The sequence below is a fragment of the Hoplias malabaricus genome, chromosome 3 (genome assembly GCF_029633855.1).
Source record: "Hoplias malabaricus isolate fHopMal1 chromosome 3, fHopMal1.hap1, whole genome shotgun sequence".
Lineage (NCBI taxonomy): Eukaryota > Metazoa > Chordata > Actinopteri > Characiformes > Erythrinidae > Hoplias > Hoplias malabaricus.
The window spans coordinates 42285188-42307145 of NC_089802.1; the positions used below are offsets into that span (position 1 = coordinate 42285188).

Here is a 21958-nt window from a genome sequence, read left to right on the forward strand (position 1 = left end):
CAGCAGAGCAGCAAGTTTGGAGAAGTGTGTTCTCCCCATGTCCGCGTGAGTTTCCTCCAGGTGAACTGGCTACTGAAAAGTGTCCCTAGGTGAGAGTGTGTGAGTGAATGTGTGGTATGCATGTCGCACTGTGAAGGATTGGTGCCCCCTTTAGGGTGTGTTCCTGCCTTGTGCCCAGTGATTCCGGGTAGGCTCCGGACCCACCGTGACCCTGAATTGGATAAGCGGTTTCAGACAATGAATGAATGAATGATGAATTGGCTACTGAAAGGTGTCCCTAGGTGTGAGAGTGTGGTGCCCTGTGATGGAACAGTGCCCCTTCCAGTGTGTGTTCCCACCTTGCGTTCAGTTCTGGTTCCAGACCAACTGCGACCCTGAACTAGATGAGTGATTACAGACAATGAATGAATGAATGAATGAATGAATGAATGAATGAATGAATGAATGAATGAATGAATGAATGAACAAATGAACACGACAGCAGTTGTCTGTAACCATTTCAACCTAAGACCCCCCAGTGACCAGTGTTCCCCGCACTCTCCTAACATCTCCAACCAACCTGAGTCTGAACCATAACCAAATACAGCAGTACGAGCATCTGGAGAGTATTTACACTATAAACTGCACCATTTCTGTGAGGATTTTATGGCATTCAGCCAAAGCCCAAATATAGGAGGGATAGTAGATCTTTAGCAGTAAACTAAGGCTCATGCACTTTAGTGCTTTTCCATGAAGAATATACAAGCTGTGTGCGGCAATGACTCATCACTCATGTTTTACTCATCACTCAGTTGTATATACACTCCTGAGATGAGGCACATTCTGTTCTTTAGTCACGCACAAAAAAACCCCCAAAAAAACCACTAGTTTGAAGACAAGGAAACTCTGTTAAAGAGGGGTGTAATCAGGTTTGTATAAAAGATCACAGAACCCAGCACTCAAGGATTTGAGGTCAAACTCTCACTACTCGCACTGAAGAACAGAGACTCTGAACGCCGCGTCTTGAGCCAGAAGGAAGACCTATTTTTTTATACAATAAATCTTTGATTAATGAAACAACTTATTGTGTGGTGAATCAATCTCTATAAAAGATCTGTCGATCAACTCACGCAGAAAGAAGTGTCGGATTGCAATGCTATTCAGAAGGAAGATCAAGTAAAGGTTACCAAGGACAATAAATGATTAAAAATGTAGACTGAGCTACATATAAAGAAGTAGCATCTCTTAGTATGGCATCAAGCCAACACGACATGCCACATGTCTCAGCATGGGGTTGTAGAGGTTTCTAACGGTGTCCTGATATAATCCCATGTCTGTAATGAAGACCATAGGTGATCTGGCATCATATGAAATTGCATCCCACGCCATGACACCAGGCCTTCTGGATATGTGACGCGTGACAACAAACTGTTCGCCTTGGCACTGACCACGGTGCCTCCACACACGGACTCATTGGTCGTCTCCACCAAGACAAAAGCAGAGCTCGTCACTGAAGACGTCCCGCTGCCATTCTGAGTGACTCTGTGACATTCCGGCTCCACACAATTGGCTCCAGTGGCGCTGGTCCTAACAGGACGACTGATGGAGGGCATCGCAGAATGTCTGCAGTCATAGCTGTTGGGTCTCTACACACTCTCTGTGGGTTGTGTTTTTCTGCCAGATCTGTCATGATTCATGTGCCTCCTATCCACTTATAATATCAGCACAATAGGTATAACCCACACTACATCAGTAAGACCATCTCACTTCCTGGAGTCCTACGATGCGAACCCCTCTCAAACTCTTCCAACAGCTTGAATTGCTTTCAGACTCTCCGAGGCAGACTTCACTTACAAAGGACGCTACCAAAACAAAGGCATGAGTCAGTATGGAAAGCATGGGATGACCTTATGTAGTCTGTCAGGTAGAGTATTAAGCCCCCTCCTTTTATTACGTCACATGCACGGCCAACTATGAAAACTTGATTCATTTGAATTTCTCCATGTCAAACCTACCCACCAAGTTTCATTCCAGAACAATACGCTTCGTCTCCATCAACTCCAACTGAATATCTCTTCTCACCTCGTCTCATCTGCGACTGCAACTCCATGACCCCCACCCCTCTCTAAGGCTTCAGGCAAATGTTTCACTGATGAGCATGAGGAACATCCCCTCTATTCACTCATTTCACCTTTAATCGTGAAATACAAGCTCTGCTGTGCCCAGACTGTGACATTCAGTTAAAGAAATAAAGGAAAAGAAAAAAGAGGAAAGTGCGTGCTCTAGCCACAAGGGCAGGAGAAGAGGAAGGGCAATGAAGGAATGAGTGCAGCGGGAGGAAGAGGAAGGGGACACTGGTATTGAAACAGAAATGCCAGCCAGCAAAGTGACCTCCCTCCATCTGCTCAGCAAAGCCACCTGCGAATAAAGCAGAGTACATCAGTTATCCATGACTTAACAAGAATCAGGGTACAGGCAGGAAGACGGTGTTACGTCTAAACCCAACACATCCACGCTAACTCCAAGAGTTTAGAAATGTCCCGGCTAGTGGTGTCACAGTTTTCTTATTCATCCAGTTATTATTAAGAAAGTCAGAGTTAATTTGACTGTCATTTTGTGGAATTGAATATGAAAAATGGTCTTTACTTAAAGGTCTAATATTACAGAACAATCCAGACAGTTCATTTATGGAAACTGAGCTGTAAAACAAACCCATATTTAGCTCATTTTTTCATCACGGATTGCTTCTTAGAATGAAGCACTAAATCTCATAACGGGCAATGCTTACATTTATCTACTTTAAAGGCACAGTAATAAAAGCAACCAGTTAATTCTAGTGCACAGAGGTTGTAAAACAGTAAATCTCAGGGGAAAAATATACAATAACAATGTAGGATATCATCTCATTCATTGTTTGTAAGCACTTATTCAATTCAGGGTCGCGGTGGGTCTGGAGCCCACCCGAAATCATTGGGCACAAGGCAGTCACCCAGAGGAACCCCACACAGACACAGGGAGAACACACCACACTCCTCACAGACAGTCACCTGTAGGAAACCCCATGCAGACACAGGGAGAACACACCACACTCCTCACAGACAGTCACCCGGAGCAGGAATCGAACCCACAACCTTCAGGTCCCTGGAGTTGTGTGACTGCGAGACTAACCTGCTGCACCACAGGATATTATTTCTTTAAATCAAACTAACAAGCCATGAAGAGTCTTTAAATTATCTTTAAAAAGAAGTACAAATAAAAAAACCTGCATTTTGCAAGCTGACCTCATAACTAGAGACACACCCACATATCACAACAATCTGCATGACCTCATTGAAACTTAGGAAAGGGTTAAATTTCAAACCTGGTCCATACTTCAGAAAACTTAGTAGAAGGTCATCTATACAATCAGTGAGTGACCACTCAACCCCATCATTTCACAATCCCACTATCTCAAAGCTTCATACACCAATAAAGGTAAACTTACAGAAAATAATATTTCCTGACTTTAGGATGATGTGTGTGTGTGTGTGTGTGTGTGTGTGTGTGCGCAATATACTGTAAATCCTACTTAATATTTAATAACACATAGTGTTTATTCAGTTTAGATTTTTCAAGCTTTTGACTAATGTTTTGAGAGGGAATGCTTTCCATGTGAGTTCCTGTATTTGTCATACTTTAATTTATTGTCCAAATACATGTTGTGACCACAAACAATATCAGCAATTGTATGCAAAAACACTTGGACAACCCTGTTCAAAATACACGCTTTGCTGATTTTCTAATTAAACATTTACACATCTACAAATGTGTATATTTTGCTGTTTATTTTAGCACAAAATGACATTATCGGAAAATATGGAATAAATAGCAAATAAGATAAAAGTATAAACAAATAACACAATAATATAACAAAACAAAAATATAAAAACATTCTCCACATGCCACATTAAATTATTATTATTATTATTATTATTATTAATTATTTTATTTGTACAATACAAATAGAGGAAACCCTCTCCCAACCCCTAATAGAGAGAGAGGATGTAATTTGGCTAGGAGTGCTGTAATGTTGTGCAACAGCTCTATCTACTGGCAAATATGCGTCATTACATTTATTTACATTACTTTTACATATCTTTCCTTTACCGCGCGGAAATATCGAATAAATGTAGAATAATAATATTCTTAATCATCTTCTTTATTTTTATTTGTAGTGAAATATTATTAACTATAGTGAAAGTCCCGACCACGCCTATTGCATGCGGACTTTTATTTTGCCCTACAGTGAAATGTCAGTGTCTCAGTTGTTTACATGGTGGCCTCTGCTCTGTTTACAGTGGGCTTCAGCGCTGCTTTATTTATTAGGACAGTGGCTGCAAATGAACGGAGAGACTACAGAGATATTTAGGTAAGTCGGAGGAATATGTTTAGCTAACTGTATAGACTTACGAGTAGTACGCAGTTAAGAAACTCACTTCTTCTCACCGCAAGTGGCAAAAGCTCCAGGGGCCGTTCCCCAAAGTTAACCACATGATTAAATCACACCCAAAGTCAAGCTTGTCCTCAACTAATTTTTTACGTTATCTGACTAACGGATAAATTCTGTTTTATGGAACAACCCCCTGGATATCTTAGTTAGCCAGTAAACCACAGCCCAGAATTTAGGTCTGTCTTGTTTTGAGCTTAAGTAATTCTGCTTTGTGGAACACCCTGCTGAAAAATGCTGCAATTTCTTTCCTTTGTCGGAATTTATGGGAAAAGTATGTCATGTTCAATGGTGTCAGAATATTACTTTAATCATTCTTTCCACCCTTTCACCTCTTTAAATGTTTCCACTATATTTATTCATCCACCAGGGTCATTTGGACCATGGTCTGGAGACACTAAAGACATACTGTAGTTGATTTTCTCTGTTTGTCTTTTTTTTTTTTTTTTGGGCGGGGGAGGTGTGGGGGGGTGTTCACATGTATTTTAAGTGCAGTGTAAAATGTCTGTCTTTGTCATTAGCCCCTCAGTCAAGCAGGTGTTACATGTAGTGTCAGTTCCTGGTGTCATGGGTTTAATACCAGCCTCAGGTTATGGTTAGTTTGTGAGAAGTGTGGTGGAGAAGTTTTTTTCTCCCCACGTCTGCTCTGGTTTCTGCACACAGTCCAGGAACATGATGGTTGGTCAGTTGACTGTGCGAAATTGTCCACAGGTGTGAGAGACAGGGTGATTGCGTGTTATGTCCAGAGATGGACTTGTGTGTTCCTGGCTAGGAGCCGAATAATTGAGGATAGGCTTCGGAACACCACTGACCCTGAGCACGTTTTTTTTTTTAATGTTAACTTAAGATAAACACTTAAACCTGGAGTAGGTGGTCTTTCTTAAAAACAAATGCAGTTATATTTTTATAAGAAAATGTATTAAGGAGATTGTATTTATATATTTTAATATGACAATTCTTTAATCACTCAATGAAATGAATGCTCTGAAAGAAATGAAAAATTCCATTTGTATATCCAATCCAATCCAACTTTATTTATATAGCACTTTAACACTTTCACAACAGACCAAAGTGCTGTGGAAAAAATAAAATACAAAACAATATAACAATACACTACATAATAAAAACAAATGCAATCAGCATGAAAGCTAAGGAGAAAAGAGGTTTTAAGAAGTGATTTAAAACAGACAGTGTGAATGCCTGTCTAACGTACAGGGGCAGACTCTTCCATAATTTAGGGGCCGCTACAGCAAAAGCACGGTCCCCTCTACTCTTATAGTTGGTTTTGAGCACATTGAGGAGCAGCTGATCAGCTGAACTGAGTGAGCGGGTAGGTTTATAGGCCACAGGAACGTAATAACCCTGTCCAGTCACTTGATTCAGACCGGACATGTGAGGGACTTGTGCTTAGAGGCAGAGGTGTGTAGATGCTGTGACTTAACAAACAAAAGGACAGTGGTAAAATAGACATCCAGCAAAAGACGCAGAGGGTAAACCAGGGTGGACATCAGTGAAGCTGTAGGGTGTTTTCTTACATGTGAATGAGACATGAGGCAGGTGGGCAGTGTTTGAAGTTTTCAAGAACTGGTTGTCTCACAGATTTCAAACAAATCACTGACTTTAAAGCATGAGGCCACTGGTCTTCAGTAAAATAGAGTGGCTTCCAAATAATGACTGGATGGCTCTCCTCATTGCCCTATGGACAGCTCTAGTCAATCATTAGTCGCTCAGTACACAGTTTTGGTGGAATGGGGTTCAGATGGAACTTGTTTGGACCTTTTTTTTTTTTTTTTTCATTCGGCTTAGAAAAGGACTGAACATCATCCAAACTCTGCTGGTAAGAGTTCTGTCTGACTCATGAGTGAGGAACTCGCTTCCTGATTTACCAAAGCTGTTTGGTCTGATCTTACTGACTTTACTGTTTACAGTCTTACTTTCTTCAGGTTTTACCACTGCACAGTTTATTATAGTTAGTGTTTCTGAAGTTAATAGGATGTGCCAAGTAACATGGGTTTGTTTAATAATTCGCTGATCAACTTGAATGTAAGAATATATGCAAAGACATTTTGAGTTGCTTGAAGAGTAATGCTGTGTTCATAAAACATGTCTTTACAGGTTTTTACATTGAGTATTAGCACTACCTCTAAAGCTCCCAGTGCAGATAGTTATGTATCAGTGGCCTGCTGCGTGAGATGCCTTACAAAATAATTGCATGTTTAGTAAATAGTACTGTAGTAAATAGGATAGTTTGGAGCAGCTGCACATGACCTAAAGGTGACTGTGCCCAAAGCAAAATGGGTTTAAAATCCAGGAATTTCAGGCTGTGAAGCAGTGGAACTTCAGTCTCGTGAATAATGGAGCTTCATACAATATATTTAGGATGAAATGTAACATACTGTGTGATCCAGAGTTATCAGTACCATAATTAATCTAATCATCAGTACCATCTTGGCTGAACAGCATCAAATCCTCACCGAAATGTTTCAACGTGTTCTTAAAAGCCTCCAAAGAACAGTAGAGAATGTCCATTTTTCACTGATAGAAGTTATAGTTATGTCTCGTATGATCTGCTTACACTTAAAGTATTGTGTATTGATGTGGTTGCCAGATGTCTTTATGATTCTGAATTATACCTTTATTATCATAGGTGTTAGGTGTCTGTTTTGCTGTGTTTCTGAGAACGCTCTGATTTGTCTATGGCTGGAGTCCTGACTCTCTCTCGCTGTGTGCTTCTCTGGCGCCCCCTGTGGAAGGGGAGGGCCCTCACCTCGGTCAGAAGCATGGTGTCTTTGGAGGACCGGGCCCGAGCTGTGTTTGCGGCAGCTGTGGAAGGAGTGCAACCAGACAGCGTGGTCCGCAGAGGTCTGCAAAGAGAAGGGAGCGAGCTGCTGGTGGGAGGCCGCAGCTTCAAACTCAAAAACAACCTGCACATGGTGGGGTTCGGCAAAGCGGTGCTGGGGATGGCAGCTGAGGCAGAGAGGATTGTGGGAGATCACCTGGTCCAAGGGGTGATCAGCGTGCCTCACGGAATCCAAGAAACACTGCAGCATCATGGGAAACTGTGAGTTTCTAGTTTCCTCCCACAGTCCAAAAACCCATGTTGGTAGATGGATTTATGACAGTAGGCTTAGGTGTGAATGACTGGGTGAGTGTGTGTGTGTGTGTGTGTGTGTGAAATTGTCCACAGATGTGAATTTGTCAGTAACTGAGAATATGATGTGTTCCTGCCTTGGGCCCAGACCTGCCGGGTAGGCTCCGGATCCACCGTGACCCTGGACACGATAAAGCAGTTACAAGAGATGAATGAATGAATGAATGAATGAATGAATGAATGAAAAACATTAGATTGTTGGTTGGGGGCTTAAAGAAAAATTATGATTGTCTGCAGCGTGTCAGGATGTAAATAGCGAAATCCAGTATAGCATTTACATTTATTGCCTTTATTTTTTTTTATTGATTTTGACGTAATTTTTAGCAACATGTTGCTTGGGAGCAGCAGCAGAATTAAAGTGATGGAAGGAGCCAAGCACAACCTGCCAGACTCAGATGCTCAGAGGGCAGCAGAGACCATCAAAGAATTGGTCAGTGGTCTGACAGAGAGAGACCTGCTGCTCGTTTTAATCTCCGGTAACACATGAACACTTACACCATTTTCAAACCTAGCTACACATAGTTAGGCTACAGTTTACTTTAATTGCGTATTGCTGTATAGTTTTGTTTACCAGTCAAATAATGCCCCGTGATGGACTGCCACCCTGTCCAGGGTGTGTTCCTTGCTTTTGCCCAGTGATCATGGGTAGGTTCTGGACCCACCAAAACACTGAACTGGATGAGGAATGTATATGAATTAAGAAAAGAATGAATTAAACAATGTATGGTCAAATAAGAATTGATTCTAGATGAATACAGATAAGAGGGAAACACCGAGGGCAGGTTTGAGAGTTCCTCTGCACCTGAATGATGAAGGAACCACATGAAACTGAGTGGTCGCACTCTCAGAGATACGATTTCAATTAGACTTGAAACTACCTACAAATGTGGCTTGGAAAAAAGACGAATAAAATCAAATCTGAGCTACTGGTTTGAAAAAACAAAATAGTTAATGGCATATATGTTTTCTTTAGGTGGTGGATCTGCTCTTTTACCAGCACCAGTCTCACCAATAACCTTACAGGAAAAACAGGACGTCACTCGTCGTCTGGCAGCTGCCGGGGCCACGATTCAGGAGTTAAACACAGTGCGGCGATCTCTGTCTCTGCTGAAAGGTGGAGGACTGGCCCAGTGTGCCTACCCTGCCCAGGTGAAACTATATCCCATTAATCACCTACAGCAGGTTACTGTTAACAGTTACTGATGTGCATTCAGAATAGGACTCTGGTGCAGACTACACCTTTAATGGTCAGTTATGATACTAGGAGTGAATTCAGGGCTTTTGTGGTTGAAAGAAATGGAAATTAAGCTACAGATGTGGCTAAAGTTGGAGTAGATCACACATATAACTCACCCCAAAGGTACTGGATGAAGCTCCATCAATAGAGACCTCAGTTCCACAGCCTATTGCTGGGGGCTTTATACCCTCACTAACATGGCTTCTCCAGGGGTAACTCCTATTAGTAGATGAAGTGGAAATGGCTCATTGGAAAAGTTGTCTTACAAACCTGTGGACACAGAGCTTACGAATGATCCTATATTACATATTTACATGGCCATTGTATGTGTAATATCACTCAGAATATAGCACTTCAGATCCACAATTTAACACTGACAATAACAAATAAAGTCATTATCATGTATTAGTATAGTTATGTATCAATATAACAACAACACAAAAAAAAGCCTGGCATAAAAAAAAGGTTGAGAAATGGTTAAGTAAAAATGAAAAGGTGTTTGTAGGAGATTGTAGGAGCAGAGGAAACAGCAGTGTCAGCTTTGGTGAGTAAAATTTATGCTAAGAATCAGACAGGAACATTTAAGTTCCCCTCAGATGTCCATTATTGATTGAGGTTCTGTTCTTTCTTTGAGGTGGTGGCTCTGATTCTGTCTGATATCATTGGAGATCCTCTGGACCTCATCGCCAGTGGCCCAACAGTGTGGAGCAAGGTGCAGCCAGCAGAGGTCTGGGCCATTTTAGAGCGATATGACCTCGCGACCTCTCTCCCCTCATCTGTCAAAGAGGTTCTGAATAAGATTGGCGTTCATAGTGAAGCAGAGCCAAAGGAGCCTCCACAGGATTTTGGAGATTGTGTCCTAAACTCGGTGATCGGATCAAACACTATCGCTTTAGAGTGTGCCGGGCGTAAGGCTAGAGAGTTAGGCCTTCGCCCGGTGGTCCTGTCTCCTGGGGTGTGTGGTGATGTTCGTTCTGTGGCCCGGCTCTACGGGCTACTGTCTCGTTATGCTTGTTCCCCAGGGAAAGACTCTCTCTCAGAGCTGGATGAGCAGATTCTTCAGCTGGGGCCGAAGGTGGGAGTAGAAACCTGGGACCTGTGCCGCACAATGAAAATTCTGGGAGATGGAAGAGAAGAAGGATGGGGTGCCACTTGCCTGCTGGCTGGGGGGGAGCCCACTGTACACCTAAAAGGAAAGGGCAGTGGGGGACGGAACCAAGAGCTGGCCCTCAGAGTAGCACTGGAGCTCAGTGGAGGAGATAAGATCCCTGCCGTGTTCCTCAGTGGTGGAACTGATGGCCAAGATGGCCCCACTGAGGCAGCGGGAGCAGTTACGGATGCAGAGCTGGAGGCAGATGCCAAGAATCAAGGTCTGGACATTGATGGCTTTCTCAGAAATAATGATTCCTTCACATTTTTCTCACATCTTTCTGAGGGGCGGAGGTTGCTCCTGCCTGGACTCACAGGCACCAACGTAATGGACGTCCACATCATGTTGCTGCCACCTCCTCCACCAGCAGAGTAACTGGTCACAAGGGCTAGTTCAGTGCTCGTGATGAGGATTTTATCCTTCGAGGGCAACCACTTTCTTTTTTAACACTACAGGGTATAAGAAAATATATATTTTCCTGATATGACTGCATCACTTTAGTCTGCTATTCATAATGTGCCTTCTGCAAGAGATTCAGGTGTACTACATGGCCAAACATTTGCTCACCAAATGCTTCTGAAATTGAGTATTAATAGGACGTTTGTCCCATTTGCTTCAGGCTGTTGAGTTGATATTAGAACATTTCTGTGAGATTTGTCAGATATAGGGCAACGTGGTGGTGCAGCAGGTAGGTATTGCAGTCACACAGCTCCAGGGACCTGGAGGTTGTGGGTTTGAGTCCCGCTCCAGGTGACTGTCTGTGAGGAGTGTGGTGTGTTCTCCCTGTGTCTGCGTGGGTTTCCTCCGGGTGACTGTCTGTGAGGAGTGTGGTGTGTTCTCCCTGTGTCTGCGTGGGTTTCCTCCGGGTGACTGTCTGTGAGGAGTGTGGCGTGTTCTCCCTGTGTCTGCGTGGGTTTCCTCCGGGTGACTGTGAGGAGTGTGGTGTGTTCTCTCTGTGTCTGCGTGGGTTTCCTCCAGGTGACTGTCTGTGAGGAGTGTGGTGTGTTCTCCCTGTGTCTGTGTGGGTTTCCTCCAGGTGACTGTCTGTGAGGAGTGTGGTGTGTTCTCCCTGTGTCTGCGTGGGGTTCCTCTGGGTGACTGTCTGTGAGGAGTGTGGTGTGTTCTCCCTGTGTCTGTGTGGGGTTCCTCTGGGTGACTGCCTTGTGCCCAATGATTTCGGGTGGGCTCCGGACCCACCGCGACCCTGAATTGAATAAGTGCTTACAAACAATGAATGAGATGATATCCTACATTGTTATTGTATATTTTTCCCCTGAGATTTACTGTTTTACAACCTCTGTGCACTAGATTTAACTGGTTGCTTTTATTACTGTGCCTTTTAAAGTAGATAAATGTAAGCATTGCCCGTTATGAGATTTAGTGCTTCATTCTAAGAAGCAATCCGTGATGAAAAAATGAGCTAAATATGGGTTTGTTTTACAGCTCAGTTTCCATAAATGAACTGTCTGGATTGCTCTGTAATATTAGACCTTTAAGTAAAGACCACTGCGGCGCAGTGGTGCAGCAGGGTAGTCTCGCAGTCACACAACTCCAGGGACCTGAAAGTTGTGGGTTCGATTCCTGCTCCAGGTGACTGTCTGTGAGGAGTGTGGTGTGTTCTTCCTGTGTCTGCGTGGGTTTCCTAAGGGTGACTGTCTGTGAGGAGTGTGGTGTGCTCTCCTTGTGTCTGATGAATGAATGAAAGTCAGATATTGATTTTGGATGATTAGATCTGGCTCACAAATTAAGCACCAATTCATCCAAACTCATCCAACACTCACACACCACAACAGCACCTCTCCCAACCCCCACCACCACTTTAGTATGGTGATCTTAGGCTCCAATTCTGCTTCTCCAGAACGTCCTAATGTATTGATTATGTTTTTCTATGGATATTTTACAAAGTGTGCGCACACAGTTGATCACCTCTGTTAGCAACGGGTAAATCATTAAATTAGGAAAAATAACTCATTTGAAAACGTGTCTTACAGATCTTTGGACATACAGCATTAGTTTTGTAATTAAGAAGTTTTAATTAGTTTGTGTATTTGTATTTTTACACATCACAAAGGTAGAATATTCTGCATGAAACATTATGCATAGAAACACTGACATTGTCATGTTCAGTAAATCTGAGAATAATTACAGGACTTATTTGTATGAGTGATGTTTAATGACTTCACAGCAAACTGCTTTCAGAGTAGTAAACTGCTCTTACTCAGACTCAAATACTTGGTACAGGTGGAATGTCCATGCAACCTATCGTCTCACATCACAAATCATTATATGCACATCATACGCTTATTTGAGCGCTATAAATAAATATAAACACAATTATTAATTTGATTGAAGGGTTGGACCTTTGAGCAGCCAATCATGTTATTCGTGTAGCTCAAGAAGTATTCTCACCCCTATAAATACACCCCTGTATGCTCCAGTCGACCAATGGAATTAAAGAAAACATGGCAATATATATATGTGCAAGAAGACACAACTAATATTGTGAATTTTTAAAACCCTAAAATTGTTCATATGTGATGAAAAACATATTTTTTGTATTTTGGAAGCTACATTGAAAGTAGCTTCTTTTCAGGAAGGTGCTATAAGAATCTAACACTGTTCCTCAGTAACAAGCTTTAAAATTGTTACTCTAGATAAGAATATATAAATTTAAATGGACAATGTTCACCTGCAGACAAGTGGCTTGATGTGTTACATGTAAATATGAAGTAAAATGTAACATTGGCTGCTCCGTGGCAAACAAATTCTACCTGTTTGTTTCTCTTGGCTTAGTCTGGTTGTGAAAGTCTGTGGTAGCAGCCTGTTGCTGGCCAGATGAAAGTGGTATTGTCATGGTCAAGCGATATCACGAGTCTTACAAGTTACTAATTACAAAGGGTCAATCCAAGTAATGTCCGAGCTAGAAGTGTCAGCAAAGTCAGCGTCTTCCTTAAGATGGTTCTTGATCGCAACTGGACCAATTTCTTTGTATGAACACCACTCTCTGTTTCCAGCATGTCCACGTCTTCAGGTTGTTCTGGCACCTTTCTCTTCAGGAATGTGGTCATTGTCAGGTCTCTGAGAAGAGAAAGGTCACCATGGTCCACCCTACGTCCACTTGTCTAACGGTTCGTCCAGGTCATGAACCCAACAAATATTCACTCAGTCACGGTGAGATTTTAAGCCATCCCCCACTGCACTCTCCCTGGAAAAACACAATAGGGAGAGAGAAAACAGCTTCAATAATAAGGTGTACAAATAAGTCATTTTATGGTAAATTACTTTATGTTGAATAATTGTAATATATTCATTATAATACTTTCTTTTAATAGTATGCATCAGTTACCATCAAAAGACAAAGGAGCAGAAGAATGTTTGAATTTTTAACTACAAATATATTTTATACAACAAAAATGCTTTAAGACTTATTCATTCGTAAGTGATTTTTAATACTGGATAATCACCTCATGCTGTGTTTTATAAATAACCAAATAACGACAAATAAATTCAAGACACTGCTTCTGTAAAAGGCCAAGAGAATCAACCATTTCATGTCAGAGAACAAGAATAAATTATATTAGCACGCGCAGAGGAGGTTCCATAAAGTAGCCATGCAAACAAGCCTCTAGAATAATACATATACAAATCATATTCAGTCAGAATGTGACTAACCGTTAATTATAAACTGATGACAGACTGATGACTGATTCAGTGATAACAGGAGCGTAAATAAAATCAAACTAAGATTTCATATAAAGTAAATTGATTTTCACAGTTATGAGCACTTTAACCTAGTTACTACCAAACTACACCATCTCAGGCTGAATCAACGCTTAATGAGCTGCATGCTTATTCTGTAAACACCTATACCTCTGCACGTACAGATGCCAGGACACCTACCATCCACTCAGGTGTGGTGCTGTGTCAGGTGTGCCACCATTCTGTCCCCCAGTGCCTGATTAAAAAAAAATTAAAAATAAATCAGTGACTCCAACTGCTGTACAAAATGTAGTCAAATCTTATAACAATGCAGACATTTGAACTAACATTTATCAGAACAAAATGAATACATTTAAATAATTGAGCCCTTGCAATGAAAAACCATATTTCAACCATTTCAGTTATTAGTAGCACTGCTCACTTCTCCAGGTTTAGCAGTGGAAATAAAGTATTTCAAAAGAGAAAGTAATAAATATACATAAATACTGATTCCACTACTGGCATGATTGTGACATGATAATTGATTGTGTTGGTACAAGTGGATCAGACACAGCAAAGGATGCTGGAGTTTTTAAAGCCCTCAATGTCACTGCTGGACTGAGAATAGTCCACCAACCAAAAACATCCCGCCAACAGTGCCCTGTGTCCACTGATGAAGAACCAGAGGACGACCAACGCAAACAATGTGGATTTATTTATATAGTGCTTTTTACAACCGATGTAGTCACAAGCTGTTGTGACAGTTAGTGGACACACAGTGTTTAAAAACTCCATTAGCACTGCTGTGTCTGATCCACTTGTAGCTATGTAACACACTCCCACACCACCACCAATCAGTGTCACTGCAGAACTGAGAATGATCCACCTGCCAAATCTTACCTGCTCTGTGGTGGACCTGACCATTGAGGAAAATGTGGTTAACAAAGTACAACAAATGAACTACATTCTGTGCAGTTCTGTAGTTAAAGTGCACCTGTATTGTCAGTTGAGCTGATAGAATGGACAATGATTGTAGAAGGTTAGTGTGTCCAACTTATGAGCTCAGGCAGGATACAAAAAACTAACCCACCGTTAGGGGGCGCTATTGCGCGCCGCACCAATGACACTTTGTGTCCTTGCTGTATAAATCAGCTGTGTCTCGGTGGGTAGAGCTCCTACCTTGTCTGTAGTACATGTCGTTGACGGTGTGTCCGTAAACTCTCCAGGCGAAGTGGATGGCGATGAGGCTGAGGAGCAGCCAGCTCAGCAGGATCTTAAACACCGAGACCCGCATGTCTCCGGCCAGCCAGTCGTCGATGAACTCGGAGAGAAAGGCCACGGAGCTGTCCACCAGCCGAGAGAGCAGTTGGAAATCCCACTGATCCTCCATTAGACACAGGATTATCACCTCTATGTCCCAGTTACTACACCGCTATTCCCTCACGCTCATCATTTAAACACACTCCTGCGGAGGCAGCACACGGCTCCCACACAAAACAAGCCTCTGTTTCAATAAAACCCCGATTAAAAGCCGAAATCCCCGCTGACGGTTACAACAGGGAGGCGAACGTAAACAAAGTCCTTTCCTTCTTCGCCACAGGGAGAAAGATCCAGAGAACCACTGAGGTAACACCGCCCCCTAGTGTCCGGAATACAACGATCAGCCCTAAAAATGATGGCCGCCTCCTTATTTTACTGTCCATTCTCTGCAGGAGCACTTTGTAGTTATACAATTATAGAATGGAATGAATCTTTTGCTCTGCAGACTTTGTGTGCCTCCCCTCAGCCTGTCCTTCAACGGTCAGGACCACCACAGGGCAGATGTGATGTTTTGTGGAGTATTCCTAGTGCTGCAGTGATAAGTGGATCAGACACAGTGCTATTACAGTACAAAGCCCTGATGTTGAAAATCCTTTCAAAATAAATTTAAGCATGCCAATGTAACAAATGGGAGTAACCTTCCCTCTGGTTATCCAATAAAACCATAAAACCTCTATGTTCATGAGAATTACATGTTAAAAATATTTCAAAATAGAAAAAAAGTAAACAGGTTTAACAGATACCATGGAGATAAGAGCCACTTTCAGCAATAGTGTGCATGGCTGACCTGCTGCTGGCAAGGTACTTATATGACCCTCATATGAAACTGACCTGGTTCTGTTTCTGGAATATATGTGGCACTGCCACTGCTGACAAACTGTGTCAGCCTAAAGTGGCCCACATATTTAAAACTATTATTTGGCCCACATGATTCATAGCTGCCTGTGCCATTTCTGGAAAAGTCTATGCTGAGTAGCAGCTGTTAATAATGTGCCTTTTTAAATAGCCACACTTTTTAGGTGCTTTTATTTCACTCTGACAAAGTCCCAGCCCCATCCAGCCAGACCAATGTTACAATATGTGAAAATCTGCACAGAAAATGTGTCATACAACTTCTGAATAGAATTTATCTTTTTTAAATATAGCCTATTTACATTAGAGTTTGCTGTCTTTAACATGTGCTTTTGATTGTAGCAAACGTCAGCTAAAGTTACCCAGAGCAGTGCTAGTTCAATGGACATCAAATACTGATGCCACTCATGATTAAACATTTACCTATATTCCAGATGCAACCATGTATTGTATATTTAAATAAACACAGTTAACATCAAATGCAGTTTACTGACAAGAAAATAAGGTTTGTTCAAAAGAATCAAAGAGTTTCCATTATGTTTGTGCACAGCACACATCCTTCCTCTTAGCTTCCTCTAGTTTCTGTCTCTTTATCATGTCATCATCTATCATTTTTCACATTTTAACCCTGTTATTTCCTCACTCCATTTGTCATCTGTCTCATGATGATGATTCTGCTCTTACTACTGGCATTTCAATTGTTTGCTCACACTCGTGAGCTCTTCCAGAAATGGACAAATCAGCATGTATTATGCTGATATTTTCGGAGTATTCAGCTGCTCTATAGCAGGCTATATGTATTGGCCAATATTAGCTTCTGGGCACATGGTAATTAGTTACTAGCCAGGATTTCATTTAAACATGTTGCTGATGTTATGCGCAATAAAGAAATTTTGGCACAAATAAAGGGAAATCATTTATTTCCACCAAATAAAGTTATGCTAGAAACATAAGATAGCTAAAGCTAATTTTAGTAACTGCACTGTGTCATACAGAGCATTATACGCTGCTATATAATTTAGTGTAGTCTTTCACACTGGTACTACAGTGGTAGTACGACATGAATGAACCCCAAAAGTTGCTTCGTAATGGCACACCAAATATGTCCCAGTTTTGTCTTTTGCAGTAGTCACTTACATGTTTTGTAAGTCGTTACCATCAGCACCGCAGCAACAGCCAAAAGAGCATCTAGTGCTATGTGCTAAACGCTAAACTATTCTTTGTTTTAATTATTATTTAGTGCCCAATATTAAATGGAAAGGAATAAGATTATCTTTCCAAAAAGACATTTATTATACGTCCTGTTAAAAGGTAGCTGTTAGATGTATTAAAGTTCAAAAACAGTCGCATGGTCATTGATGTAAAAAAATATCATAATAATAGTAAAAATAGTTTATACGTTATTATGTCATGCAGGTACCCATTATATGGCATATGTTCTTTACATGAACAATTAAGGCACAGTGAAGTATGGTGGAAAGTGGCTTAGATTACACTGAAATCCACTGCTCTAGAAACTGATATGTTGATAAACAGATGGCTACAGCTGTCCATGGTTCTTAAAGGTAGGTGGAAGGTGGGCAAGGCAGGAGCGAAAATCTATGCAGGAAAACCAGCACACACCTCTTGCAAAATCACAAAGGTGCCAACACCTTCATTTAACTTATTAATTGAAGAAATGGTTTCTTCATGTTTAGATTTCCCCACAACACGGCTTCACATTTATATGTTTCGACAGTGGTTTTCACCACTTTTATAAATAGACTGCATAGAATTGTTCTTGTTTTCACTATGACACAAAGTGTGATCTGATGGTGACTGATTAACTGATGCTTAGGTTAGCTGGTGATTGCACTTTGTAATTTACTCAGCAATGGCTTGAAGGCATGTGCACTGACTCTTCTTGAGGTTTTTGCAGATTGTTTGTTAATTGAAAGTTTAAAAAGGGTTTTATTGATTGTATAATTTGATTGGTTTAGTAGGATCCAATGCTACATGTGACTTGAGAGGAGCGCTTACTTACATTTTGATCTGCATCATACACTGCACAGGAATCTCCTGGTTGTTGTAGTTGTGGTTACATTATGGATGACTTTATGCATTAGTGGTTTAAATGCGGCTGCTATGTGGCCTTGATTTTGCTGTAGGCCAGTTGGGTTTGGGCAATCACATATGGCCCTTTTCTGTGCTATCAGGACATGTGGTATGTGGGCTGCAAATAAATGCAGAATGTGTGTTTAAAAACCACAGCAACATAAAATGGCCGACCATGTAAATTTACAGCAAGGTTCACAGAGTGGGAAAAATGCCCAACCCTCTGCTCAGTACCTGCAGGGTTCCAAACCTGCTCCGTAGTCATTCCTTTCACCTGGGTGTCTCTCTTTGCCCCTGGTGCTATTATGCTCTCTTCAACTAATCACCCAAAATGCAAGAGCAAAGACAACAATGGAAAGAAAGTAAGAGAATGGTGGAAAAATAATGGTTAAAACAGCCTCTCAATCACAGTCCTCACACAGGAAACAACACAAAAGAAAGACTAAGTGCAAACACTGCATTATAAACCAAGCAACAACAGCAACATTCATTCATTCATTCATTGTCTGTAACCGCTTATCCAATTCAGGGTTGCGGTGGGTCCAGAGCCTACCTGGAATCATTGGGCACAAGGCGGGAATACACCCTGGAGGGGGCGCCAGTCCTTCACAGGGCAACACAGACACACACACACGGACAGTTTTTTGAGTCGCCAATCCACCTGCAACGTGTGTTTTTGGACTGTGGGAGGAAACCGGAGCACCCGGAGGAAACCCACGCAGACACAGGGAGAACACACCAACTCCTCACAGACAGTCACCCGGAGGAAACCCACGCAGGCACGGGGAGAACACATCAACTCCTCATAGACAGTCACCCGGAGCGGGAATCGAACCCACAACCTCCAGGTCCCTAGTGTGACTGCAACACTACCTGCTGCACCACCGTGCCGCCCACAACAGCAACAATGATTATAAAATAAAATCTCTCTTTCCTGGGGGCTTGGGGCATGATGGTAATTATTTTGCATGCCCACGCCCCCTAGCAGTGCCAGCAGACCACACAGCCCACAGAACATGCATTATTTGCTGTGGTGTGCAGACATTTGTGTGACTTCATGAGACTTATTCACTGACAGTCGGCTGATTCTGACGTCTTTAAACCGGCGGTAAGTGTAGCCAGAGGGTAGATCTACAACCCTCTAATTTCTCCAAAACCAATTGTGTTCACGTTGCATTTTATCTGTCAATCTGCATTGTCAGGGCTCTTCAGTATTCAAGGTTGTAACAAAATGTACTGAGATCATCCAGATAAGATTTTTAACCTAAAAGTTTGAACAAGAGGAAAAGGAAATCGGAGTTTCCCCCACATTTCAGCCCACACGTCTCTTCAACCTGTATATGCTGCGGTTTTCCTTAACTGTTTTCTTTGTAGGGACTTATCAGTGTATCGAGACTTATATATATTTTTCCCCTTTTTGATGACTTTGACATTTGTCATTCATCTTCAAAAGACTGAACTCATAAACACAATTTCACTGAGCTATTGTGTCTATGACTTTTCTAAAGCAGATAGTGTTCAACAATATTTCTCACTAATTCTAAACCATTCTTTAAAGTCATAAATCTTATTAATGAATTGTTTGTACGTGGCAGCTCCTCTAAGAGATGATGTCCAATAAAATCCATTCAAACGGGCAACAAATGTGGAAAAGTAAGGTAAAGCAATTACATCTTTGTAAAGTGTTTAAGTCGTGCATTTTCTGTCAGCCAGGAAGCAGGTTGCAAAGCTGCAGGTGCACAGCTGTTGTGACGTTCTGTTTTTGAGTGCGTTTTCTGTAAAGAGGCGTTATTTTCCTTTCAATAACCTGACATCTGACTCATTAAAGGAACGGTGGAAATATTAGTCCCTTTATTGGGGCCGTAATTGTTCAAAGAAGCTAAATAAAGGAAAGGAAGGTTCAGAGCAATTCAATTGTCTAATATAAGTAAAAAAGAATTCAATAATTAAAAAGAATCATAGACTACTCAAAAGCAAAATACTGAGGAATACCTTAAACACATGATGCCAAATGTTAGAGGCAATTCTTTTTTTACCTGTTGCTGGCACAAGTGCTTCACACCCACACGCCTTATATTTTGTATAAAAGATAATGTCCATAGAAAAACATTCAGAAACAGAAATAGTACTCTGCAAAGTCAAAGGTCATCATGCTCCAGACCAAGTGTTGGGCAGAGGGGGTATAAAGCATCCAACACTTGACTGTGCAGTGGAAGTGTTCTCTGGAGGGTGGAAACAGAGTTTGAATGGTGGTTGTATAATATAAGAGCTAATCATCCAGCTTCACTAAGAGTGTTGTGCAGAATTCCAAACAAATTCTCACAGCAATGTTCCAGCATTTAGTGTAAAGCCTTCTCAGAATAGCAGAGGCTGTTACTGCAACACAGTGGAGTTGTTTCCCTATAAATACCCTTGATTTTGAAAACATGCCATGGGAGTAGATGTCTACAAAGATTTGGATAATTACTCCTGACTTTACTGCAGTGGCACTGTGACGCATTGAAAAATGGTAAACAGTTACATGTCTGTTTACCTATTACTAACCCTGCGGCCCCCTCTTTGCCCTTTACACAGACGAGTGAGTTAGATATGTGGGTCGACTGGTAATGGTGCAGGGTACTACAGCTGTATGATCTATATTTACATCATTGGGCTGATGCTCTTTTTCATAATGATGCACATTTCTAACCCATGGCATGTAGGTAGACAATTTGCCCAAGGTATTGCAGTATTCCTGCCTGAGCGGGGAACTGAACTTTGGTGCTGGTGTTGAAATCAGTGGTGTTGCATTCTATATTACACCAACAACACATAGCACTGTGCTGTCTCATACTACCCTGATATGGACATACACTACACTGCCGTTCTTAGCACTTTCTGTCCAATAGAGCAGTAAACATCAACATCATGACCACTTGCCTAATTAGCCATTTAGGTTTGTGGAACATTTCAAACAAACGCCATATCGGCAAAACACTGCCCATAGCTACACCAGCTGATGTCTGATGTCTCCATTCTCTGCTGGACATCAAATGTTGAGCTCTGTGGCTCTACTCTGGCATTAAAATGTGGCATTACTTCATGACATTCTTTAACACTCTCAAGAAAGATGGTTCTTGTTGTTGAATAACGACAGTGGTTCTATGCATATTTGATTTATGCATAGTGTAAGTGCTTTTCAGATTGATGGAGAGTGTGTTGTATACAGTTTAATGTATAACCTTTTGAATACAGTACTTAAAAAAGGGCTGCAATACACCTTCTTCTGTTAAAAGCTGAACATTGTAACAATAGCCGAACCCTTATGGTGGTATATACATGGGGGCAGTCATGGCCTTGAGGTTAGAGAAGCGAGAGGAGGGTTGCCACTTCAATTCCCAGGACTGGCAACAGAAAATTCATTAACGGCTGAAGTGCCCTTGCGCAAGGCACCTAACCCCCAAATTTCTAATTCCTCAAATTTCTGGTTGGCAGCATCCTGCTCTGATTGTGTGTGTGTTCACTTCCCAGAGTGTGTGTGAAGAATTGCTTACCAGTGTGTGTTTGTGAGTTCACTGCCACGAATGGGTCAAATGTAGAAGCAATTTCCAATATCAATAAAGGTGGATCAATAAAGGTGTTTCTTCTTCTTCTTCTATAGAATCATATTCTGCAATAATCTTTGTCATTAAAGTGTGTAAATGCTCAGAGTCATAATACAGAATAATAATAATAATAATAATAATAATAATAATAATCACAGCATTACCCTGTGGTGTTACACTGAAACCTTATTCCATGCTCTGTAGCATTACTCAGTGTCACTCTGTGGCATATCACAAAGGTGAGACACAGTCATGCAACAACTGTTAGACCACCAAACCCCTCCCCACCAGATAAGCAGTACTTTCATGTTTGAAAGACTGATGAAATTAAAGCTCCACTACCACTTCAGATCTGAACACGTTCACAGATGTTTGTGTTCCTTCTACGGTGTGAATGCCACAGTCT

The 21958-nt window shown here is 41.5% G+C and overlaps 2 protein-coding genes across 2 annotated transcripts; one reads left to right on the top strand and one right to left on the bottom strand.

The window, feature by feature from the left end:
* The first annotated feature begins 4270 nt into the window (after positions 1 to 4270).
* On the top strand, positions 4271 to 12516 carry glyctk (glycerate kinase). Its single transcript, XM_066664866.1, has 5 exons — positions 4271 to 4387; positions 7113 to 7526; positions 7941 to 8092; positions 8590 to 8765; positions 9488 to 12516. Exons 2-5 carry the CDS (start codon positions 7162 to 7164, stop codon positions 10376 to 10378), a joined length of 1584 nt encoding a protein of 527 aa, XP_066520963.1. The 5' UTR covers positions 4271 to 4387; positions 7113 to 7161; the 3' UTR covers positions 10379 to 12516.
* A 599-nt stretch (positions 12517 to 13115) lies between these two features.
* Positions 13116 to 15335, bottom strand: tcta (T cell leukemia translocation altered). Its single transcript, XM_066664867.1, has 3 exons — positions 14882 to 15335; positions 13904 to 13958; positions 13116 to 13208 (listed from the first exon to the last, which is right to left on the bottom strand). Exons 1-3 carry the CDS (start codon positions 15090 to 15092, stop codon positions 13166 to 13168), a joined length of 309 nt encoding a protein of 102 aa, XP_066520964.1. The 5' UTR covers positions 15093 to 15335; the 3' UTR covers positions 13116 to 13165.
* Positions 15336 to 21958: the final 6623 nt, after the last annotated feature.

Coding starts and splice junctions, on each gene's coding strand:
- glyctk (XM_066664866.1), top strand. CDS start 7,162: ATGGCTGGAGTCCTGACTCTCTCTCGCTGTGTGCTTCTCTGGCGCCCC. Junction 7,527..7,940: donor CTGCAGCATCATGGGAAACT/GTGAGTTTCTAG, acceptor CGTAATTTTTAG/CAACATGTTGCTTGGGAGCA. Junction 8,093..8,589: donor GCTGCTCGTTTTAATCTCCG/GTAACACATGAA, acceptor TGTTTTCTTTAG/GTGGTGGATCTGCTCTTTTA.
- tcta (XM_066664867.1), bottom strand. CDS start 15,092: ATGGAGGATCAGTGGGATTTCCAACTGCTCTCTCGGCTGGTGGACAGC. Junction 13,959..14,881: donor CGACATGTACTACAGACAAG/GTAGGAGCTCTA, acceptor TTTTTTAATCAG/GCACTGGGGGACAGAATGGT. Junction 13,209..13,903: donor GCACCACACCTGAGTGGATG/GTAGGTGTCCTG, acceptor GTGTTTTTCCAG/GGAGAGTGCAGTGGGGGATG.